Below are 25,930 nucleotides of genomic sequence, written 5' to 3' on the forward strand. Positions count from 1 at the left end.
TATGCAGCCACAGTAGCAATACTAGCTGTGGCTGCATTTCATCATCATCATAGGCTGCCCTTCAGAATCGAGGAAGACTTGCTTCCACTCTAAAAGTAAGTTCTCATGTGGCTGTACAGTCTAATGCCGGAATTACAGTCTCTGTCACAGGTGGGGCAGACAGTGGTTGAAGGAAAGGGAGGGTGGGGAGCCTGGTTTGCCGCACGCTTCTTCTGCTGCCTGCACTTGCTTTCTGCATGCTCTCAGAGTCAGTTATTAAATATTTGTATTGTAATGTTTGCTAAATTTGCCTTATGATATGCGCAACCAGGAATCCTTCACCGTAACTCAGTCATTCCATGTCATTTTGCACATGATTGGTGTGAGGATGTATTCTGCAATATGGACAGTGATTTCACGCTTGCTATTGAACAGATGGTGGGTCCGCTTCACTCTGAAAAACTTTCATATTGTTTGGCTTTTCTATGGCTAGTTTCAAAAGTCCTCGGAAAATGTCAAATCCTTGTTTATTCAATGCCATTTAACCACAAGATTCGTTGTCACAAAAGTACGATCTGCACGTATTGATCAACAGGGTGGTGGCATAAGGCAGAGTGTAGACACATGCACAGTCCACAGAACACCTATTTTTAATAAAAACACTCACGGGTTGCTATTTGCAGTTACTATTGAAAACAACTTGAGCAGTATCAGAGAGAGAGAGAGAGAGATAGAGAGAAATATCGTAAGATTACAAATTTACACAAAAAAAGATTATTTGTCTTTTGATTGTCTTAGCAATAGTAGATTTTGTTTTTTTTTTAAATAAGAACTTATCTTCCTTTTGGGGCAAGTGTGCTTACACAGAGCAGTTCATGTTCGGGAAACACATGAGTTCATAAATAGCAAGAACCATTAAAAAAAAACAGTGATTGTACCACGCTGTTGGTAACCACAAGTCTCTGTTCCCTTGCGGTGTCCAAAGTAAAGTCTTGATGATAAAGAAGGGTGCAGCTGACTCTGTAGTTAACATCATATCAGGTTTGTGTCTTTTCGATAAAGGCACAGTTCCGTGATGAAGACCTTGGTGCAGTGGTTTTAAATCAATTATTTTTTTTTTTCTTTGAAGGTCAGAGCTCATTCATAATTCTGAAACCATTTTCGTTTTTCTTCCGTGAAGGTTAAGACAAAGCGTATATCAACTGCATAATCCACACATCTCATAGCTGGATCAGCGCCACAGTCAAGGAGCAAGGGTGCAGTCTGTTTTCTGCTACAAGTACTCAAGTTCAAGGGCATGCCGTAGAGCCTCGAGGTCTGCATGGCATGAAATCCTCCAGAATGGCATATTGTTCTGCAATAAGCACAAAGAGAGTTTGCTGAAACATAAGGGTCTTTTAAAAAGCAAAAGAAAGACTTGCATTTATATAGTGCCTTTCACGACCACCGGACGCCTCGAAGCGCTTTACAGCCAGTGAAGCATTTTTGAAGTATAGTCACAGCTGTAATGTAGGAAACACGGCAGCCAACTGGTGCACAGCAAGCTCCCACAAACAGCAATGTGATAATCGCTATGTTGAAGTAGAGCAAAGGAGTTCTCTCCGGTCTCCTGGCCAATATTTATCCCTCAATCAACATCACTAAAACAGAATATCTGGTCATTATCACATTGCTGTTAGCGGGAGCTTGCTGTGTGCAAAATTGGCTGCCGCGTTTCCTATTATTACAACAGTGATTAGACTTCAAAAGTACTTAATTGGCTGTAAAGTGCTTTGGGGCGTCCTGAGGTCGTGAAAGGCGCTATATAAATGCAAGTCTTTTCTATTGGCAAATTAAATCTGCCATAAGACAAATTAATTTCTTTACAAGAGGGCGAATCACCTTCATGTTGGGAAATCGAAGGTAGTACAGAAAAAACAGATGCTTTCATTTTAAGATCAAAGTAACCACATCAAAGGAATTGTGTTTAAAAAAAAGTATATATTTATGATTAGGTTTCTGCTTATCCCGATAAGAGAAAAATTAATTGTGATAGATAGTAACCCATACTATGCACAGTAAAGGTAGCAGCCAGGTGGGTAGTGATCCTATGATGGGACGTTTCTATGACTGAAGCATCCTCAGTGTGGATCTGGCGAGATGGATCTCATTGCCTTCATTTAAATGGGTCACATTGATGGCTTGTCCTTTTCCCATTCCTCTTTTCCCTTCAGGCAGTCCAAGAAATAACAAATTGTAGGAGAGCACTTTGATTTCCCAAAACACACTATGACTTTTGTTTCTTAATTCTGTAAATGTTTGTGTTTTGGTATTTTTACGTCCCCATTTAAAACCATGAATCACCAACGCACGTTAATATGGGGATCCAGCTAGTGCCAGATACCATCACTGCTGTTGGCAAAACTGTTATTTGCAGTGAAAGTCTCTCCCGGTGCTATTATACGTAGCTCAGGTGTGTAGCTGGGCCAGGCATTCCCATCAATCAACCCAACCACAGGCATGCGGGCTGCTCTTCACGCAATGCCTTCACTACACAAATACAGCATTCACACCAGGAGACATCAGTAAGAGGCCACTTCAAACCTTTTCTTCAAACAGCCACTGAAGCTTATTAGAGTTAAATATCCTGGAAAACACTTTGTTTGCTCAGTTGTTTCAGGTGCTGACCCTGGGAAACAGGGTTTGCTTTGATGTTCCTCACTGGGTACATCTGCTGTACCTTTGTTCAATGAGGCAGTTACTGGGATAGAGCAGCATATCCAGTGGGATCTCCACTATCTGTCATCATGGAGCTACCCCTCCCCCCAACCCCGGGGTGGATGATGGAAATTGGTGGATAATAGAGAGCTCTAAATTTTGTTCTTTCACTTAAGGTACAGCAATACCCTAGGGCAGAGGAATAAAGGGAGTACAATACAGATAATCTTTTCTTCGATAGCACCTCCCAAACCCGTGACCTCTACCACCTAGAAGGACAAGGGCAGCAGGCGCATGGGAACACCACCACCTCCAAGTCCCACGCAATTCTGACTTGGAAATATATTGCCGCTCCTTCATCGTTGCTGGAATTCCCTCCCTAACAGCACTGTGTGGGAGCGCCTTCATCTTCTCAAGGGTAATTAGGGAGGGGCAATAAATACTGGCCTTGCCAGCGACACCCACGTCCCATGAACGATATGAAAAAATTTCAATTTTCTTTGAGGTTGAATTATGTCAGATAGGAATTAAGTGATATCTTGCACTCGGGTCTGTTCTGTGAAAATTAGGAAGGTGAATAATTTGAGTGCAGATAAGGGTAGTTCTACTGTAATGGTGTACAATGATAAATGTATAATCACTGTTTGAGCAAGATTAAGATCCAAAACATGGTATTGCACAGTAAATTTGGAATACTAACAACCCAATATCACAGCATGTAGGTTTGTATAATTCCACCGCCTCTCCCCCCATCAAAATATATAAACAGAATTGTTAAAAAAATAAAATATGTCGAACTGGTATTTAGAATTTAGTGTACTGTCAGCATGGGCCCCATCTGTAGTGGGGGAGATGCACTGGAACATTTTATAGGATACTATTAATTTTTATCTGTTGAGAAATTGACGCAAAGGATCAAGGCTCACGGTGCAGGACATCACCGAGACTGGGGAGAATGAAACACGAGATATATCAGGAAGGAACAATGAGGTGACTCCAAGCCTGAAGAAGGACCAATGGTGGAGCCATCAAAGGTAAGAGGTGGTTACAGTTTATTAAACCTGGGAGGAGTGGGGGGGGGGGGGGTGATATTGAACTTTGGCCCCAAAATGGTGCGTCTGTGACGAATCCCTCCCCCTCCTCCAAGACCACAGGCGGGTGGCTCAAACCACTTTCCGGTTCAGCGTTCATACGCACGGAGCTGGCTGGCAGGTAGGACCTGTTTGGGGGCGGGTGTGGAAGAGATGGGGGGCAGAATGGGTCAGAAAATTTTTTAAAGCCCCATGAAAAGAGACAAAAGGTTACCTTTTCCTGAGCAGCCTACAGAGATGTCCCTTCACAAATGGTTGGTTAGGCCGTTCAACGTCCACATCTGGCATGCTCTGTTCATTTGTACATTAAAATTGCTACTGGAGTCCTACAACGGGTAGGACCCCGAATTGCCTACTGAAACAATACCCTGTCTGTTATGTGTGAAAAAGCCAGGCACACATTTAAAGGGCTGCCCTGAAATTGAACTAGGCAGGCAAATGGGTAAAAGACTTGGATTTATATAGCGCCTTTCACGACCACTGGACGTCTCAAAGAGTTTTACAGCCAATGAAATACTTTTGGAGTGTAGTCACTGTTGTAATGTTGAAAAGCAGCAGCCAACATGTACACAAGCAAGCTCCCATAAACAGCAATGTGATATTGACTCAGATAATCTGTTTTTTTTAAATGTTGATTGAGGGATAAATATATTGGTCAGGGCACCGGGGATAACTCCCCTGCTCTTCTTCAAAATAGTGCCATATGATCTTTTATGTCTACTTGAGGGAGCAGACGGGGTCACGGTTTAACGTCTCATCCGAAAGACGGTACCTCCGACAGCGCAGCGCTCCCTCAGCATTGCACTGGAGTGTCAGCCTAGATTTATTGTGCTCAAGTCTCTGGAGTGGGACTTGAACCCACAACCTTCTAACTTGGAGGCGAGAGTGCTACCCACTGAGCCACAGCTGGCACTGCAAGTTACCCACCAGATTTTCCTCTGCCAGGAGCCTGTTTTTCTGGCAAGAAATGGGCATTCGTCAGTAACAAACCGTCCCCAAAGAACAAGATTTTCATTGCCCCGTATAACAACCTGGAAGTCGTTAATCTAAAGCATGTAGGAGCCAAAAGTACTATGAGCAACAGACCACATCTCACAGGTCTTTGAGTTCTATGAGGAGGTAACTATGCCACTTGGATAACTCATAGATTTAATCTGATGAAGCTCAGTCGATGAGGCTTACCTTTTTTGCTGCTTGTTCCTCTTCAACACCATCTCCCACCACAATGTAGACGGCTTTCCTTCCAAACCTTTGAACTATTCTTTCAAAACAGCTTTCCTTCCCTAAAAGTAAATAATAGAATTGATGTTTCTCTGAAAAATACTGATAGGACAGTGCTTAGAAATATGAGTGAAAATGTACTCAATGTGAGGAAAATCCACACACATCTATTATAGTAGTAATAGGCTGAATTGCGTTGCACAACAGTATGGCTGGGAAGAGCACGCCCTCTTTACAGTTGGGTTGAGAACAATCACAAGGCAGTCAGGCTAAGAGAGACCACAGTACAAGTAGGCTGTGTTGTCTCCTGTTCTTGATCCAAATATATCTGCCTCACTTGGACTAATCATTTACATTCAATTAAACGTAGTTTTTCGTGGTTCCAGTCCAATGATCTATCTGTGTCACTCATGCAAGTTCTAAAATCAACAATGAGTAGAGTTTGACAAATCCAGTCTCTGACTGCCTTTGTCTGGGTATTGTTTCCACACATGATGTAATCCAGCAGACAATTATTATGTGTAATTTAGAATAAACAAAGTGACAGCTGCCAACAAACGGGAAGCTACCGGTTCAGTACCCCATTCCTGCTTTCTGAAGTTGCATGATCAGCCATGATCATACTGAATGGTGGTGCAGGCTCGATGGGCCGAATGGCCTACTCCTGCACCAATTTTCTATGTTTCTATATTTCTGTGAAGCTGTGCAGAAGCATTTTGCATGTAACTGTCAGGTCTCAAATTTGCCACAACAGACCTCACAATACCTGAGATTTCTGCTGCTCATTTCTCTCTCTCACTAATCTGTGGGAAATCCGACGACAACAGACAAAAAAAACACTTGAATTGCGCAGTCACGCCCGAGAATAAAATGGTTTCATAGAGTTTGTAACATTCCAAGGTGCTTACCTGTTTTTGTAGCGCTGTAAATATTTTCTATGGGGAAGACTGTACCCAGTCCGTATAACAATACCTTTGAGAGGGCAGGTATCAGTTGTGTTGTTGTAACCAGAATATTCACACAATTTGATCTGTAAAATAAACCAGTCGACTCAAAGATGTTATCTGTGAAGTGTTGCTCCTAATTGCACTGCAAGTTGCCCCACTTTCTGACATTGGGGCTCCACTGTGCCCCAGCACTTCATCACCCGCAATATCCAAAGCCAGTCATTTTTATAACCACGGTTTGATGTTTCTTTTTCTATTTTTCACCAATTTTCGCTCGTCCAATGAAAGTTTAAAGGGCTCTGGCTGCTCTTGATGTGTTGTTGAAATGGCAATTGCTCATGTGTGGGCCTTGATAGTGAATTCTGGCAGGTTATTTGACCACAAACACCAGCTGAGCTCATTCCTATCCCCATCCAATGGCTGAACACACACACACACACACACACACACACACACACAGAGGATTACCTGATAGAAATCAGGAGCTGAAATCTTGGCCAATTATTCTACTTCCTAACTCAAGAGAGATTTTAGGCTAATTGCAACACGTTTATTGTCATCCCATCCGCTAGCAGTGCAGATTGGGAAAGGAACACATCTCAGTATTAATCCTGCCATCTACATCTATCTGAAAGTTACTGGATGAAAACATTGGGATCAATTAAGCTTGTTGTACAGTCAGGACATCGCTAAGTGAAGCAGCATTGCTGAGAGGAGCAGCAAAGCCACCTGAATCAGCGAATTGACTGGTTAATCCCCAATTGCACCTTTTCAACATTGTGCAGGTTACGAGGTAGCAGTGAGCTACAGGCTACCTACCTAGAGTTAATTAGACTGAGCGCTTTCAGTGCATGTGTCAGCCACAGGTCAGTTAGAGCCTCCATATCTGCCCTCAGCTGCAGCCATCCTTCTCTCTTGGGTGTTCCGATTAAACCTACACAACGATAAAGAAGCAAGGCTTAATGCAGGGCCGCTAGTTTTGATCGCAAGTTGTTACTGCACAGTTCCACAGTCAAGATTAACGAGGAAAAGACACAAAGAAAAGCAGTTAGCCATTTTGGCAATGTTGTGTGAGATTTGATCCGAACGGTCCTGGCCATGATGAATGACTATATTCACGATTCACTGGTGAAATTAACCCAGTATCCATGTGCTATCCTTTATGTCCTGTAGGATTTCTGTTTTTTTTATTACATGTTGCACTTTCCTTTTGAGAGTGATTTTGAGAGTGAGAAAGTATTTCTATCGTACATCTGTCAAAATTGGTATAATTTGAAGGGTTCCTTTTGAGTCATTGTGCAGTAGAACTGTCCATTCTATGAACTTGTGACGGAATTTCTGACATGAAAGGTTTCGGCAGACGTTAAATTGCAAATACTTGCCCCCAACGTTGTTTTTGTAAGTGTTGTACATTTCTTTTACTCGACGGTAGCGGAATGCTAATTTCCTCATCCAGTCTACACCCCCATGCACACCAGAGCCTATACAAAGGTTTCCACCAACTGCTGCTGTTTGAAAACCATCTGTTGCAAAGTTATACGTGCTGTGTGGGAGGAGAGAGGAAGACTGTTAGTGGCATTAGTTCCATTCATTAGCACACAGCTGACATAATGGAAGAATAAAACAGACCCATGTGGAGGTTTGACTTTCAGCAAAGAGCTCACCTCAAATCCTGCCCATTGTCATCGGAAGACACATCGTCGATGTGAACCTGGTCACATTCCTGCAAAAATATAATGAAAACAGACAAAAAAAGTGGGTCTTAAACAAAGCATCGAATATGCCAAGCAGTGTGCAGTGGAGCACTTTCCCATGACAAGATCACTTCCTGAATCAGTCGGAGATGAGCGTATGGCATCAGATGTTGTATCAAACGCCAGAAAAATGATTTTAACCTTTTAAGCCTCCTACCAATATCTGCATTCTGTCTTATTTAAATTGTACTCTCTCAGGGTGCTGGGGTCAAAGTTGAAACCCATGTTGGCTTTTCGCATTCCACGAGCAAGATCACAGGTTTTAACAAAAGAGCAGAGTTGGAAAATACAGTTAATGAGGAAATGTTTCGTGGTTCTGTATTTCTACTTCATCGCTTGGAGTCAGGAGGAGTTACAGTAAATTCTTTTCGCAGATGTTCATTAGGTGGTAAATGTGCCGAGACTTTGAAAGTTGCAAAGTCCATTCCGGTTCAGCGCTATGGACACATTCTGCTGCAGCTTTGCAAGCCTGTTATAGTAAAAAAAATAACACCGGTCGACTATATGTGACACCGACTGTCAATCATAAACAGGCGTCATTCAGCAGCAAGGAGTTAAGCTACTGGCTTCACTTCAATCTCGAGATGTGAGCAAACATTGAGTGGCCTTGACAGCAATTGCTTGATTTTAAAATAAATATGTAAGTGCCCATGGGCTTGGCCAATCTGAGCTGCGTTAGCAGGTGAAGCTGTGAGGGGAGACAAAGGATGAAGGACACATAAGAACATAAGAAATCGGAACAGGAGCAGGCCATTTGGCCCCTCGAGCCTGCTCCGCCATTCAATAAGATCATGGCTGATCTGATCATGGACTCAGCTCCACTTCCCTGCCCATTCCCCATCACCCTTTACTCCTTTATCGCTCAAGAATCTGTCTATCTCCACCTTACATATATTCAGTGATCCAGTCTCCACAGCTCTCTGGGGCAGAGAATTCCACAGATTTACAACCCTCTGAGAGAACAAATTCCTCCTCATCTCAGTTTTAAATGGGCGGCTCCTTATTCTGAGATTATAAGAACATAAGAAATAGGAGCAGGAGTAGGCCACCTGGCCCCTCGAGCCTGCTCCGCCATTCAATAAGATCATGGCTGATCTGATCATGGACTCAGCTCCTCTTCCCTGCCCGCTCCCCATAATCCTTTACTCCCGTATCGCTCAAAAATCTGTCTATCTCCACCTTAAATATATTTAATGACTCAGCCTCCACAGCTCTCTGGGGCAGAGAATTCCACAGATTTACAACCCTCAGAGAGATAAAATTCCTCCTCATCTCAGTTTTAAATGGGCGGCTCCTTATTCTAAGACTATGTCCTCTAGTTTTAGTTTCCCCAATGAGTGGAAATAATCTCTCTGCATCCACCTTGTTGAGCCCCCTCATTATCTTATATGTTTCGATAAGATCACCTCTCATTCTTCTGAACTCCAATGAGTATAGGCCCAACCTACTCAACCTATCCTCATAAGTCAACCCCCTCATCTCCGGAATCAACCTAGTGAACCTTCTCTGAACAGCCTCCAATGCAAGTATATCCTTCCTTAAATACGGAGACCAAAACTATCCCTTCCTGTTCTGCCTCAACATTACCTGTGGAGCAAACAGGGGCAGCAAAAACAGCCCCAGGGGAGGCAAGCGACATTAACCCTGCCTTGGGAGATTAAAAGGGGTGAACAGAAATACAATACAAATAAATAAATGGATATGTGTTATTACCAACTATCATAGGTTTGTTCGTGCCAGCTTGTGTTCCTAATTCGGAAATAGTAAATTAGTTACAAATACCACATTACAAAATTGAACATGTTCGCTAGCCTTTTTCAAGACGCACCGCTATTTTATGTGTTAAACCTATTTTATGTGTTAAATCTGGTGATAATCAAGCTGATGTCAGTGCTAAGGAAAGGAACACTTCCACTTTGTGCACTCAATGTCAGCACCAACCATTCCCAGATCAGGTACACTGTTACCTACATGTACAGTGAAGCCTCTATTCTGCCCTTGTCTTAATTCCAACTTCACTCCTTTGCATCAATTTGTTGCCCATTTCTCACACCTACTTCAGATTGGCAATTTAGTGGCAGAGATGTGTAATCATGTACTGTACATTTGTACCTAACAGGAACTTCACTGACACAGCCCTGAACTCAGTTTCCGTAAGATCTTGAGAGGGGAGCAGAGAGAGGAAACTTTAATCCTTTCAGTCTGGCTGCATTCAAGCACAGGTCCCAAAGGTGAAAGTGTTCTCACACACTGAGCCACCACGTCCCATAAAGGCTCCGCTTTTTGTTTTAAACACCGTGACTTACCCTGAACCTGATCCCTGCAGAAGCAAGGATGTGACCTTTTACACATGTCTGTAAAATAGCTGCAACCATTTTTATTATAAATCAAACTATGACAGCGCTTCACATCGGTTAATAGAGTTAGTGAAAACTCTCTGAAATTGACACTTCGTACTGTAATGGCAAACCGAACACCTTAAATGTACCTTGGTTTTTGAGCGAGGAAATTGAGAAACTCAAATGCTTTTAGGACGGGGCATCAATGATAATACTCGGTTCAACGTTTCTAAACGTTTTAATGGGCCCCACTCAAAGTCTTCCTACCACAGCAGTGTGGTGCTCAGGCACTCAGAAAGGAGGCTTAAAATAATACCAAACCACACCACCATACGATCTTTAGTAGCCCGTCATGATGAGTTCATGTTGCACTTCTAACCCATTTCAATATCCTGCAAGGTGACTGTCCCCTTGAATCTGAGTGATTGTTGGTAATCAATGCAATTCTTCTAGCCAGCAGGTGTCTCCATAAACTCAAAAAAAGTTGCTATTTTATTGCACCGACTGCTTGAAAGAGTGTGGGGAAAAAAGAGTGTGTTTTACTTATCATTGACACAGCTCTAGCCAAAAAGCAATGAAAGTTATCCTTTAGAGGAAACTGGAGTGTGAGACCAGTTTTCAAGCTTGGCCATCTCAGTTGAGAGTTTTAGTCTTGCACTATCTTTTCAGCACAGAGTAATTTTCGCTGCTTCAAGCAACATGGATCAATAGTATGAGCTCTTCTGAAACCGCATGTGTAATTGTTTAGTGCTGCATAGTTTCACTATTACATGCTATGGACAAAATGTAATGGTTTAGAAACATAGAAACATAGAAAATAGGTGCAGGAGTTGGCCGTTCGGGCCATCGAGTCTGCACCGCCCGCCATTCAATAGGATCATGGCTGATCATGCAACTTCAGTACCCCATTCCTGCTTTCTCTCCATACCCGCTGATCCCTTTAGCCGTAAGGGCCACATCTAACTCTCTTTTGAATATGTCCAACGAACTGGACTCAACAACTTTCTGTGGCAGAGAGTTCCATGGGTTCACAACTCTCTGGGTAAAAACGTTTCTCCTCATCTCGGTCCTATATGGCTTACCTGGTTCTGGACTTCCCCAACATCGGGAACAATCTTCCTGCATCTAACCTGTCCAGTCCCGTCAGAATTTTATACGTTTCAATGAGATCCTCTCTCATTCTTCTAAATTCCAGTGAGTATAAGTTTATTGTGCAAAAACATTTATATATATACGTAATTGTTCTGTGGAATAAAAATGCTCGAGCTTCAGCCAAACCCATCCGATCTTATTATGTGGATCTACAGGATGAGCTGCAGCAACTCAACGACATTACTTTGATGGCAACTTCCAGTCCACACAACCTCTGTCACCAAGAACAAGAGCAACATGATCATGGGAGCAGAAACACTTCCTCAACTCCGCCCCCAAGTCACATGCCATCCTGAATAGGATATAAATCATTCGTTCATCGTCAAAAATTGTGGGAGAATCATCAGCATAAGGGCTGCAGTGATTCAGGGAGAAGGCCCCCAACTTTGAGGGCAACTCGAACTGGGAAATATTTGTAGCTTTGCCGGCATTGCCCAGATCCCGAGAACACAATTTTTACAAACAATGTGCCATCGTACCCATTTATGCTGACTTTAGGATGGCACTCCTTAACGACATGCGTAAGGCAGCCATCTACGTCAGTCTCAAACTTTCACTAACATTACTCACTACGTTTAACATTTTGAACAGATACTGAATTTGCTGCCTTAGACGCACATGCTCACTTTGGACTCTACATATTCACCCATCTCCAACTATGCCATTTCATTAGAGGCCAATTGTATGTGGAGAACATAGATTACTTACCTCATCCCTCACACAATACTGTCCTCTTATAAACTCCCACTCTATTTCATTGTTTCTAGTGGCAGGCAGGAATTGAGCTATTCACCCAACATCACAGGCCTCCCCCCCTACATCCTGTGTTTTGTGTCCAGGGAGTGTGCATTCCCTGGAAGCAAACCTCAGGAAAAGCAGTCCCACTGTCTTTTAAATTATTGAAGATTATATGATAGCAGTTCTGCCCAGTTCCTCATCCTCTGAAGCAAGAAGTCATGACCAATTCCTTGTTCGGCCTTATTTCCAGCTCATGTGGTCATATCCTTTTGTTTTATGCCCCTGGGAAATACAAAGAACTTGTTAATTTACACTGGAACAATTCTTCAGCAATTTAAACACTTGCCCTATGTCCCTTCCGAACCCTTAGTGGTTGTTGAAGATAAAAACTCTGAGTTTGTTCAATCCATCTTTGTATTTCTTGGATCAGAGCCCAGAAATCATCCCAGTTGGTATTCACTGCACTTTTTCCGGAACAATCTCCGTGGGGATTCCGACATCTTATGGAAATCTTGTGCCAGACACAGATATTGGAATAAGTTCCTGAAATCATCAACCTCTATTGGCTCATGGTTGCCGCAAATCTAAAATGACTATTGAAATTTGTCTTGAAAATTCGCAATCAAGTTATATATTTCTACAAGAACCTTAGAGAACCTCACACAGCCAATTTTTTTTCCCATTATGTTGTGTGAACTAACTGTCTTGTATTCTTTCCTTAGGAGAAAAGAGCGAGAGAAGAGCAAAGCAAAACCAAAGTCACGACGGGAGATCAGGAAGACCCCTGCAGAAATTCCAGGCAAGGGCATAACATGGGATTGGTTAAACCTTGGGACTAGCCAGGTGGGCGAATGAACTGAAATAGAATTTTTGTGTTCCTTTGTAAAAGCAAAATACTGCGGATGCTGGAATCTGGAATAAAAACAGAAAATGCTCGAAATCCCAACGGGTCAGGCAGCATCTGTAGAGAATCATCATCATCATAGGCAGTCCCTTGGAATCGAGGAAGACTTGCTACCACTCTTAAAATGAGTCCTTGGGTGGCCGAACAGTCCAATACGAGAATCACAGACTCTGTCACAGGTGGGACAGATAGTCGTTGAGGATAAGGGAAGGTGGGACAGGTTTGCCGTACGCTCTTTCCGCTGCCTGCGTTTGATTTCTGCATGCTCTCGGCGATGAGACTCGAAATGCTCAGCGCCCTCTCGGAGGCACTTCCTCCACTTAGGGCGGTCTTGGGCCAGGGACTCCCAGGTGTCAGTGGGGATGTTGCACTCTCTCAGGGAGGCTTTGAGGGTGTCCTTGTAACAGAGTTAACATTTTGGGTCGATGACCCTTCGTCAGGTACTAAAGCCAGTTGCATATGACACAAAAACAGCTATCGACTCATAGGATGCAACAAAGTGGTTTGCAAATGGATTTGCATCAGTCATACAATTAGGCAGGCACCAGGTAAATTAAATTTAGCACTGACCACTATTGCAAATAGGCCAAACATTTGGGGCATAAGTAAATAAATGGCATTGAGCTAGCACAGGCAGGTGTAACAGTGGATAAACCACTTTCAATGACCAAGCACCATTAACAAAAAATCTAATAGACTGCGCGAATATATTTCCAGAACAGCAGAGACAGCATATAGAAATAATGCTGAGAATTTACAATGTACTTTGTCACTTAGCATTCAGTGTTCAGTTTGAGTCACCATGCCACAGAAAGGATATACTTGGATCAGAAAGGGTACAGAAAAGATCAATAAAACTGATGTTAATTGCAATAGGGATATGTAATAAGGACAGATAAGATAGGTTTGTAGTCTGGAAAAGGGTGCATGTGTGTGTGTGTGTGTGTGTGTGTGCGGGGGTCGTCTTTAAAGAGATTTCATTGGACAGAAAAAGTAAACCTAGCTTATGACTTCAATATATACCAACCAGGTCGCACCAGGGACATGACGAGAGATTAGAGAAAGGGAAATTTCAAGCAGCTATCAGGAAAACCCTCTTTTCCAAATGAGCAACGTGTGATCCAAGAGACAACAACAACTTGTATTTATATAGCACCGTTAAAGTAGTGAAACATCCCATGGTATTTCACAGGAGTATTAGGAGATTTAAAAAAAAATTGACACCGGGCCGCGTAAGTAGAAATTAGCGCCTTTAAAATTATGTGGAATTTTGCTCTACAAGAGATGTGTAACTAGCTCAAACAATGTATGCTTAAGCGCTATGCTTCATTAGAAATTATGGGGGAAAAATTGGCCTCCTTTGCCCCTCCCGTTAGCACCTCCAGGGGGCGATAACGGGGCGCTACTGGCCCTGCGACCGGGCGCGGCGAGAGTACCGACGCCCACGAACTTCCCTTGCCGGGTAGCGGCAGGCGGTAGATCCTAACCCCTCGATCTCCTGCGTCCCGGAGATCGTGACACTATCCGATGCGCAGCACCCCAGTACCGCCCCGAACGCTAACTTCGTTTCCGCACCCTGCAGCATCGCCGGGTGTCAACACCGGTAGCTGCAGGAGGCGCTGTGAGGTCAGCAGGCCGCTTGGGGAGCGGTAATTAAAGGGATTGTTGGGGAGCTAGGCAAAATATTTTTTTATCAATTCTATCTGCATTTTTTTTCAATTTTTCTACTGCAGCGATTGATCAGCCCTGTCATCTGTTAGAGTGCTTTGGGCTGATCGTCGCGAAAACACGATTTCCGGTAGAGCCCTCAGCGTTGGCCCTACCCCTTTAAGGGAGTGAAGAAGCCTGTGATCCCGGCAGTTCTGCCGCTATCGGCCCTCTTGCCCGGTTCAGCACTCCAAGGGAAGTGGTAGCACTTGATTTAGAGATCCACTTCCCTCCTGGAGCGCTAAACCGGAAGTTCACGTCCGCTGGAGTTGGTTAGTGCCTGGTAATTTCGAGCCCCAGATTTATACCAAGAACATAGCAAGTGTTAAAAGGGATTTTCTGGTTTGCATTGGGGAATTTGTTTTCGACACAGTGTGTGAAGGAAGTGACAAGAGCCGACTCCTGAAATACAATTTCGACTTGTTTTGTTGCTTGTAATCACTGTGCCGAAACAGACATTTCCTTCGGTTCAGATGTTTTCAAAGCAAGTTTCTACAAAGCCTTCCTTTTTTTTAAAGTCGAGGGAGGTGAAATTAGACAGAGCAAAAAAACAGGCGCAGGCACTGCATTGCGAAATTTGCTTGCGCCCGTTTAAATATCACAGGCCGGACATTATTTGGGTTCCAGCTGCTGAATTGAATGGTTTCAGCACATCATCATTATAGGCAGTCCCTCGCTATCGAGGACGACTTGCTTCCACTCCTGAAGTGAGCTCTTTGGTGGCTGAGCAGTCCAATACGAGAGCCACAGACCCTGTCACAGGTGGGGCAGATAGTCATTGAAGGAAGGGGTGGGTGGGACAGGTTTGCCGCACGCTCCTTCCGCCACCTGCGCTTGATTTCTGCATGCTCTCGGCGTTGAGACTCGAAGTGCTCAGCGCCCTCCCGGATGCACTTCCTCCACTTAGGGCGGTCTTTGGCCTTGTCAGTGGGGATGTCGCACTTTATCAGGGAGGCTTTGAGGGTGTCCTTGTAACGTTTCCGCTGCCCACCTTTGGCTCGTTTGCCGTGAAGGAGCTCCGCATTCAGCATTTGCTTTGGGAGTCTCATGTCTGGCATACGAACTATGTGGCCTGCCCATCGCAGCTGATCGAATGTGGTCAGTGCTTCAATTTTGGGGATGTTGGCCTGATCGAGGACGCTGATGTTGATGCGCCTGTCCTCCCAGGGCATTTGTAGGATCTTGCGGAGACATCGCTGGTGGTATTTCTCCAGTGACTTGAGGTGTCTACTATACATGGACACTGCACACAGCCCAGCAATGAACACGCTTCTTCAGGCTGTGCAGACAGCAGGAGGCCCAATGTCACGACCGGCTAGTGTCCCTGGAGCGAGTGGCATTTTCTTAAAGCAAGGCTGTCATTTTAGAAAGCAGTCTCTTCCCTTTGAAGGTGAACTACCTTCTGACATTTTTTTAAAATTCAAAATTAGGCAGTCGCTAGCCTTTAAAGCTCAATTGCCTTCTGAAAAAAAAAACATTAAAAATCATTCCAAACTAGGCAGTCTTCAGCTCAGGGTTATGGGGAATGGGCGGGGAAGTGGAGCTGAGTCCATGATCAGATCAGCCATGATCTTATTGAATGGCGGAGCAGGCTCGAGGGGCCAAATGGCCTTCTCCTGCTCCTATTTCTTATGTTCTTGTGTTCTTAAAGCCGAACTGCCTTCTGCACGTAAAAAAATGGGAAAAGTGCTTCAGCACTAATGCAAATGGCTCAACAGGCAGGGAATGGACACCCAGGGTCTTGCACGCAGTACTCCAGTTTTGGCTGGGGGGGTTGACACTGGAAGAGACCTCTGGAAAGAACGACGTGGGACCAGATCGCTAAGGCTGTCACTGTCAGCCATGTTGCCCCTAGGACCTGGCTCCAGTGCCCAAAGAAGTTCCATGACCTCAGATGAGTGGTCAAAGTCAGTGAATGCATCTTTAAAAGCCGTCTCCTACCAACTGCACCACTAGCCTCACACACTGCTCAATGCATGACCCCGCCCTCCCCCAATCACTCACCTACCAACAATCTCCACCAAACAAGAGGCACACCTCACATTCCTAGCTTAACTTCACCCCCTTGGAGGAGACGGCGCTGGCCATTCTTGGCAGGGTCACGGCTGAGCCCTCGGCCAGTGGCGGGGCTGAAAGATCACAAGATGTCGGTAGCCTCATACGTTATCCTCCTTCTCACATCCCACTTCCCCCACAATACCTTCTGACGTACAAGCTGCAAATGGTGTAAGCATGTAGCGCTTGCTTTCCCACCCTCTCCTCAGTGGTTGACCAAGAAAGAACTCGGCGGCTCGATTTCACACTTCCAGCTAACAGCTCCTCGAGGTCGTCCTGCAAAGCCATCCTGCAGCGCCCCCCCCCACTGAAAGTCAGCAGCCTTCCACCAGCCATGCCGTAGCCACTGAAGTTGCACTGGGTGACATCACTAGGATAGGCAAAGGCATACACAATACAATCATTACGGGAATGCACAAGGGCGATCAGTTGATTTTTTTTGATGTAATAATTGGATGGAAAAATGGATAAAGTTGGATTGAAAAGTTTGCTTTGTGGTGGCTTTTATTTCTGTATTGTGGCCAAGAGGACACTGCGATGGTCAGTAACAGAGGGAAGGTAAGGTGTGGGACGAATGTTGAAAGGGGAATTGGGGTTGTGGCCGCTCGTACCTCAGGCGGATGATTCGATACCGGATACCCCAGCCAGAAAGGGGATGTCTGGGTTGAATTCTTCCTTCTGCTTTCTGCTCTTCTGCTTCCTCCTCCCTCTGTGACTGCACCTAGAGCCCCCAGCACTGGGAGCAGTGGTCTTCTCAGAGGCCTTCCTTTAACAGCCAAAGCCTTGCAAACGTCCAGCAGCACTCCCTGCTGTCCCTGCACACTTTAATCAAACTTTTAAAAGGTATTACACAAAGCAGCTACTCCAATTAAAGGCAAAATAAAAGTCCAAAAGCAAAAATCTAAACTTACCTAAAAGATGTGTGTGTCTCTGTAAGCGGTGCCGGCAGTGTCTCTGTTGTACTGCTGTGTGCACATTGTTCCGTGTGTGGGTTTGGAGAGGGCAGTATTAAGAGCAGCGACATCAAAAATCACAGATCGTGCGTCAATTCAGGCATTGCACGCCGATTGACGTCATGATCCGCATCACATTTAAATCTGTGTGGCGTGCGCAGGCAACGGCAGGGCTGCCAACCTGCCCAAAATGGCGGCCACCAAGTTTCCGGGCCGGAAGAGGGTGAAAGTGAGGCAGCCGCCATTTTTTGTGCAAAACCGGCCTCAATGTCCGCGCTAAAGGTCCAAATTTTGCGGCCTAGAACTTAATTATGCCCATCCTAATTGCTTTAATGACATCAATACATCACCCAATGAGCCGGAATTCGCGCTCCCCATGAACGCGTACGAGGTGTGCACACGCCAGTAGGGGTGGCGCAAGTTCCGGATTTAGGTATGCGAAGTGCACGCGCCTAAATCCGGAACTTGAGATCTGTCAAGAATTCTGTTGACATATCCACTGCATCCAAAGGTAAAGGACTACCGTGGGTGGAGGGTTGGGCCCTTTGCCCAGCGAATGTCCTTCAGATTCTTATGACTCATAAAAGCAGGCATAAGGCTTGCCTTTATCAGCGTAAGAATTTAAAAGCACAGAATGATACATTAAAAAAATATATAAATATTTAAAATCCTGTTCAATAGGATAAGTTTATTTTTAGACCTTTTAAAATATGTAAATTTATTTTTCAAAAGATTACATTTTTGTTTTAAATAATTAATTAAGTTCCATTTTAATTAATTTGAAATATGTGATTTAAAAAAGTTATTTTCAATGTTTCTGTGTTTTGGGGGGAATTCCCATTCATACTTATGGCGGTGCTGTACATACGGAATTACCATAAGTGTGAATGGGAATTCCCCCTACTCTGATTGGTTGGGCCGGTCCACGTGATCCCAGGGATGTGTACAAAACCCATACGCTCCTGTGATAGATGGGTCTCTATGAAGACCTTCGCGTAGAGCCCCAGGTCCGCTAGTCTTCAGGACCACCCGGTACTTTCATAGGAACTTTTTCGGTCAGAGGCTTCCGGCTGCAATTTCTATGCCATTATGTTGTGCAGACTGCTGTCTGCACAGTTGGTACAGTGCCCCTTTAAATGGCTGTACATGATTTCCAACGGAAATATGATTCCAAAAGATTTTCTTTTGTCAGGCAACTGCTTCAAACTTGGCTTGATGTGGGGAAAAGTTCTGCCAACAGCAGATAGCTGGATCTTATCCTGTACCTTTTCTGTAAGCTTTGTATTAAAATTGGAAGGCATAAGCACAAAAATGCTACCTGGGCACTGGCTGTAAGACTACATGCGTTTTTAAACCCCGAAATGTACCTCATTATTCCTTGCAGTAGTAAAGTATAATTTGGTGCATTTCGTGTTATTTCCCTCGTAGCACTGCGATGTGCTGCGTGTGTTGTTACTCCCAAAGGAACACTGTTACTTACTCCAGTTATTCCCATAGGAATTCTGCTACATCTTCTGCTATTTTTGTAACTGTTTCTGAGGAAACTTTTCCCAGAAAGTATTTTAAAGTAGATTAAAATCATTGTTTTTGACGAGACTCTTGGTGGTGCCAGATTAAAAATAATAGTTTAAAAGGTTTTTTTGTTTGGATAGTTTTTTAAAAATTCGTTCATGGGAGGTGGACATCACTGGCAAGGCCAGCATTTATTGCCCATCCCTAATTGCCCCTCGAGAAGATGGTGGCGAGCCTCCTTCTTGAACTGCTGCAGTCCGTGTGGTGAAGGTGCACCCACAGTGCTGTTAGGGAGGGAGTTCCAGGCTTTTGACTCAGCGACGATGAAGGAACAGCGATATATTTCCAAGTCAGGATAATGTGTAATTTGGAGGGGAACATGAAGGTGGTGGTGTTCCCATGCGCCTGCTGCCCTTGTCCTTCTAGGTGGTAGAGGTCGCGGGTTTGGGAGGTGCTGCAGAAGACGACTTGGCGAGTTGCTGCAGTACATCTTTGAGTTTAGTAAAGCTCTCCAGAATTCTTGAAATCTACTTTTTAATTTTTTTATTGAATTCTCCAGTCTACATTGTTTTCCTCCTCTCCAGTTGCCCTGTATTATGTACCATTCCTTGGTCAGGTAAGCCAGCAGGCACCACATTTCCAGGCCTCTTTCCACATTTAGTTGCTGTGAAATGTATGAGAGAGACCAATTCCCTTGCTCCCCTTCTTTCATGTGGGAAAGCTTCACTTGTTCCTCTCCCACTCTAATGCCACGGCTGAGTTTGGAAAAGCACCTTCCAGTCAAATCTATGTCCTACCATTCCAAAGGACAGGAAGCTACAGTATCATAGAACCATAGAACGGTTATAGAACGGAAGAAGGCCATTCGGCCCGTCGAGCCCGTGCTGCCTCTCAGCTAGTCCCACTCCTCCGCCCTTTCCCCGTACCCCTGCAAATTCTTTTCCTTCAGATATTTATTGAACTCCCTTTTGAAAGATAAGATTGAGTCTGCCTCCACCACCCTTTCAGGCAGGGCATTCCAGATCATAACCACTCACTGTGTAAAAACCTTTTTTCTTACATCGCTTTTGGTTCTTTTGCCAATTACCTTAAATCTGTGTCCTCTGGTTCTCGACCCTTCCGCCAATGGGAACAGTTTCTCTCTACTCTGTCCAGACCCCTCATGATTTTGAACACCTCTATTAAATCTCCTCTCAACCTTCTCTGCTCCAAGGAGAACAACCCCAGCTTCTCCAGTCTATCCACGCGACTGAAGTCCCACCTGAAGCATCAGCTACCTTCAGGTACAGGTTGAAGCTCCCTTATCCAGACCTCCCTTATCCAGAACCACCCCTCGTTCAGAACCATTCCCGGCCACCGAGTAGCACATGTGCAGAACTCCCGACATGAACAAATTGAAGCCCTTCCTCGCTGCCGACTCCCGCAATTGCTGGCCTGACCCCGCGATCCACCCGCCCCCCCCCCCCCACCCCCCGCCATGATCCCTCTGCCGCACTCCCAGCCCCAAGCCAGCCAGCCCCGCTATCCCCTTGCTCAGTACCTGTACCAGCCAATTTAATGTGACCAACCCTCGTCCGGAAAAATCCCTTATCCGGAACAGGCCAGGTCCCGAGGGTCCTGAATAAGGGAGGTTCAACCTATATTTCAATTGTGGTCTTCTCTTTCATGCCCAGCGGAGTGAGGTGAGCTATTTCTTCCACTGCTTTTACATCCAGCAAATCGTGCTTTGGGTTGATTCTGTATCAAGGTCTCCTTTTACAGGATGTTCGCCTTCCAGGAGAACTGGCTAGATGCGATGGAGGGAAAGCGCCACTCCTTTCTAATCAGACGTGAGTACTCCACTGGATGTCAACCCAGTGTCCAGAGCCCAGGGCTCTGGTCTCCCGCTTGCTGAGGCTTTTCCGATTGTACCAGAATTAAACTTTGCATGTGCCCCAAGCTAAAGCCCCTGCAATTGGGCAGTAATCCTTCAGGAATCACCAATAAATACATTGCCTCTCCCCGACTACCCAACATCCCAAGAGACTGCCAGTGTATGGAGATGCACGTTCCAACTTGTTATTTTAAAATCTGCAAGGACATGTGTGTTACACCAAGGGAAAATTATATAATTGTTAAGATGTCTAAAGACATTGAACAATGTCTTCCAGTATGCTGCTTCCAATCTTTTAGGGCAATTATGCTGATCTCATTTACAGACCGAACAGATGTACAAGATGTTTCTATCTGAACAGAGTTCATTTTGGAAACTTTTACACATGAAGAGGTTAACATATTTTTTTTTTAAATAAAAACAAAAACTGCTGTAAATATACAACAGGTTGATCAACCTCTAAGATAGTTTAACTAGTTCGGAATGAAGGGTGAGACCCTAAACTGCTTTTTTAATATAGATGATAATCGACCTGTTTTACATTTACAGGTTTTATATTTTTATTTCCTATTTCCAGAATTTTGAGGCACTTTTTAGCACAAATTATTCTTTTTGTGGTGGGGACCACTGCCCAGGCGAATCCTAAGATGCCGTGGATTAACGCTGCACGAGTGTTGCGTTGCCTGCCCAATTCCTATTAAGGCACAGTTCAAACTCTCTAAGCAGTTTGGTATTTGCTCAGGATCTGTGTTTTCCATTTTCTTTTTTTTTACTGATTGTTCAGTACAGGAACGTGCAACACTCGTAGCTATCACATTACTGACTTAATGAAATACCATGAAATTAACTGAGACACTACCTCAGAACCCATCAGCAGCCGCTATCGGGTTACTGACTAAGTGACTTGTACAGAAATTGACCGAGACACTAGTTCAGACTGACAAGTAGGACTACTTTATCGTGACTTCTTGAGACCTTTTTTTTGTTTGCTGTTTTTTGTCCGAAACCTTGTACAATTTTAGTACTTAAAAATTTTGAATGCAAATGAAAAATAAAAAACACTCGTTTGATGCTAAATTCCTGTCCCCATCCTGCAATAAATATATTAAAGGCGGAGGCTGTTTCTTGGACGACAAGGTCAGACTATCCAGCAATAGGCAGTAGACCTTTCTGAAGGTTATATTGGGCTGAACTAAATGGCCTGAATGACCCTTTCATATGCCTTATGATTTAATATGTCTGTATCAGTGGGAATGTACCTAAAATGACCTACCTGGGGCATTTTAATTCCCATGTATTGCCACCCTTACCTTTTTGAATAGAACGCAGAGTAAGTTCAGCACTTGGAGATAAGGTTACAACATTGTAGAATCAATTCTCCTATCAAATGCCGCTCCCTGATGGAGCTGAATTGACCTTAATATTCCCCAGTTAAATCTACATCTTCTAAAGTCTGATTGGCTCTCTTTAGCCAAGGTACTAATTGCTTTGAGCTTACATTATGGGAAATAGAAACTCCAATTATAAAGCAGAAGCGACTGGAAAAAAAAACACTATTAGGACTCCAGCATTAGGTCCCCACTTCTTTCCTCATATAGTAACCACGCTTGCATCATAGGGAACTGGAGTAGGCCAAATTAGCCCCTGGAGCCTGTTCTCCCATTTAATTAAATCATGGCTGATCTGTATCTTAACTCCATCTACCCACCTTGGTTCTGTACCCCTTAGTACCCTTGCCTATCAATCTCAGGTTTGAAATTTTTAATTGACTGCACCTCAACAGCTTTTTGAGGGAGCAGCAGAAGGTTGAGGATCGAGGCCTATAAAAGGCCAGGAGTTCGGGCAGTCGGAGCAGCAGTCAGGAGCAGCGGGAGGTCGAGGATCGAGGCCTATAAAAGGCCAGGAGTTGGGGCAGTTGGAGCAGCACTCGGGAGCAGCTAGCTGGTGCAGGGACAAGAGTAAACAAAGAAGCAATAAGAAATCGAAGTGTGGCGTCACTGTCAAGTGGGTAAATGATTGGCTGGTGGATTGGTGAGTATTTAATCTTTTTCATTTTCTTTTCTTATCAGTAGGTAACCTTTGGCATTGTTGCCAAATTAAGTTAATTTATGGGTTAAGTCATGGCAGGAGAGCCCAGACCCATGTCATGCTCCTCCTGTGCTACGTTGGGAAGTCAGGGACGCTTCCAGTGTCCCTGACTACTATGTGTGCAGGAAATGTGTCCAGCTGCAGCTCCTGACAGACCTCATTGCGGCACTGGAACTGCGCATGGACTCACTCTGGAGCATCCGCAATGCTGAGGATGTCGTGAATCGCATATTTAGTGAGTTGGTCACACCGCAGGTAAAGGTTACACAGGCAGATAGGGAATGGGTGACCATCAGGCAGAGCAGTGGAAGGAAGGTAGTGCAGGGGTCCCCAGCGGTCATCTCCCTCCAAAACAGATACACCGTTTTGGGTACTGTTGGGGGAGATGACTCATCAGGGGAAGGCAGCAGCAGCCAAGTTCATGGCACCATGGGTGGCTCTGCTGCACAGGAGGGCAGGAAAAAGAGTGGGAGAGCTATAGTGGTAAGGGATTCTATTGTAAGGGGAATAGCTAGGCACTTCTGCGGCCGCAATCGAGACTTCAGGATGGTATGTTGCCTCCCTGGTGCAAGGGTCAAGGATGTCTCGGAGCGGCTGCAGGGCATTCTGGAGGGGGAGGGTGAACAGCCAGTTGTCGTGGTGCATTTCGGTGCCAACAATGTAGGTAAATGGGATGAGGTCCTACAAGCTGAATTTAGGGAGCTAGGAGTTAAATTAAAAAGTAGGACCTCAAAGGTAGTAACCTCAGGATTGCTGCCAGTGCCACATGCTAGTCAGAGTAGAAATAGCAGGATAGTTATGATGAATACATGGTTTGAAGAATGGTGCAAGATGGAGGGATTCAAATTCCGGGGACATTGGAACCGGTTCTGGGGGAGGTGGGACCAGTACAAACCGGACGGTCTGCACCTGGGCAGGACTGGAACCAATGTCCTAGGGGGAGGTTTTGCTAGTGCTGTTGGGGAGGGTTTAAACTAATATGGCAGGGGGATGGGAATCTATGCAGGGAGACAGAGGGAAGTAAAATGGGGACAGAAACAAAAGGTAGAAAAGAGATAAGGAAAAGTGGAGGGCAGAGAAATCCAAGGCAAAAATCAAAAAGGGTCACATTACAACATAATTCTAAAAGGACAAAGAGTGTTTAAAAAAAACAAGCCTGAAGGCTCTGTGTCTCAATGCAAGGAGCATTCGTAATAAGGTGGGTGAATTAACTGCGCAGATAGCTGTTAACGGATATGATGTAATTGGGATTAAAGAGACATGGCTCCAGGGTGACCAAGGCTGGGAACTCAACATCCAGGGGTATTCAATATTCAGGAAGAATAGACAGAAAGGAAAAGGAGCTGGGGTAGCATTGCTGGTTAAAGAGGAGATTAACGCAATAGTAAGGAAGGACATTAGCTTGGATGATGTGGAATCTGTATGGGTAGAGCTGCGGAATACCAAATTGCAGAAAACGTTAGTGGGAGTTGTGTACAGACCACCAAACAGTAGTAGTGAGGTTGGGGTGGCATCAAACAGGAAATTAGGGATGCGTGCAATAAAGGTACAGCAGTTATCATGGGTAACTTTAATCTGCATATAGATTGGGCTAACGAAGCTGGTAGCAATACGGTGGAGGAGGAGGAAATACTAGGGGACCGAGGGTCTAGCGAGAAGGAGGAACTGAAGGAAATCCTTACTAGCCAGGAAATTGTGCAAGGGAAATTGATGGGATTGAAGGCCGATAAATCCCCGGGGCCTGATAGTCTGCATCCCAGAGTACTTAAGGAAGCGGCCCTAGAAATAATTGATGCATTGGTGATCATTTTCCAACAGTCTATCGACTCTGGATTAGTTCCTATGTACTGGAGGGTAGCTAATGTAACACCACTTTTTAAAAAAGGAGGGAGAGAGAAAACGGGAAATTATAGACCGGTTAGCCTGACATCGGTATTGGGGAAAATGTTGGAATCAATTATTAAAGATGAAATAGCAGCGCATTTGGAAAGCAGTGACAGGATCGATCCAAGTCAGCATGGATTGATGAAAGGGAAATCATGCTTGACAAATCTTCTAGAATTTTTTGAGGATGTAACTCGTAGAGTGGACAAGGGAGAACCAGTGGATGTGGTGTATTTGAACTTTCAAAAGGCTTTTGACAAGGTCCCACACAAGAGATTGGTGTGCAAAATTAAAGCATTGGGGGTAATATATTGCCGTAGATAGAGAACTGGTTGGCAGACAGGAAGCAGTCGGGATAAACGGGTCTTTTTCAGAATGGCAGGCAGTGACTAGTGGGGTGCCACAGGGCTCAGTGCTGGGACCCCAGCTATTTACAATATATATTAACGATTTAGATGAAGGAATTGAGTGTAATATCTCCAAGTTTGCGGATGACACTAAGCTGGGTGGTGGCGTGAGCTGTGAGGAGGACGCTAAGAGGCTGCAGGGTGACTTGGACAGGTTAGGTGAGTGGGCAAATGCATGGCAGATGCAGTATAATGTGGATAAATGTGAGGTTATCCACTTTGGTGGCAAAAACATGAAGGCTGAATATTAACTGAATGGTGGCAGATTAGGAAAAGGGGAGGTGCAACGAGACCTGGGTGTCATGGTACATCAGTCATTGAAGGTTGGCATGCAGGTACAGCAGGCGGTAAAGAAGGCAAATGGTATGTTGGCCTTCAAAATTAGGGGATTTGAGTATAGGAGCAGGGAGGTCTTGCTGCAGCTATACAAGGCCTTGGTGAGGCCTCACCTGGAATATTGTGTTCAGTTTTGGTCTCCTAATCTGAGGAAGGACGTTCTTGATATTGAGGGAGTACAGCGAAGGTTCTCCAGACTGATGCCCGGGATGGCAGGACTGACATATGAGAAGAGACTGGATCGACTGGGCCTGTATTCACTGGAGTTTAGAAGAATGAGAGGGGATCACATA

At 44.6% G+C, this 25,930-nt stretch overlaps 1 protein-coding gene across 2 annotated transcripts in view; it reads right to left on the reverse strand.

Annotated features, from left to right (window-relative positions):
* Positions 1-489: 489 nt before the first annotated feature.
* LOC139277629 (eyes absent homolog 1-like) overlaps positions 490-25,930 on the reverse strand; it is a 234,800-nt gene continuing 209,359 nt past the window's right edge. For both annotated transcript variants that reach the window (XM_070896366.1, XM_070896365.1), the window contains exons 12-17: positions 7,600-7,658; positions 7,318-7,478; positions 6,755-6,869; positions 5,897-6,018; positions 4,950-5,050; positions 490-1,333 (exon numbers count right to left, since the gene is read on the reverse strand). In XM_070896366.1, the coding sequence (XP_070752467.1) occupies positions 1,253-1,333; positions 4,950-5,050; positions 5,897-6,018; positions 6,755-6,869; positions 7,318-7,478; positions 7,600-7,658 (639 nt within the window). In that variant the 3' untranslated portion in view covers positions 490-1,252. The remainder of the gene's footprint in view (positions 1,334-4,949; positions 5,051-5,896; positions 6,019-6,754; positions 6,870-7,317; positions 7,479-7,599; positions 7,659-25,930) is intronic.

This window comes from Pristiophorus japonicus, chromosome 12 (assembly GCF_044704955.1).
Source record: "Pristiophorus japonicus isolate sPriJap1 chromosome 12, sPriJap1.hap1, whole genome shotgun sequence".
NCBI classification, from domain to species: Eukaryota; Metazoa; Chordata; class Chondrichthyes; family Pristiophoridae; genus Pristiophorus; species Pristiophorus japonicus.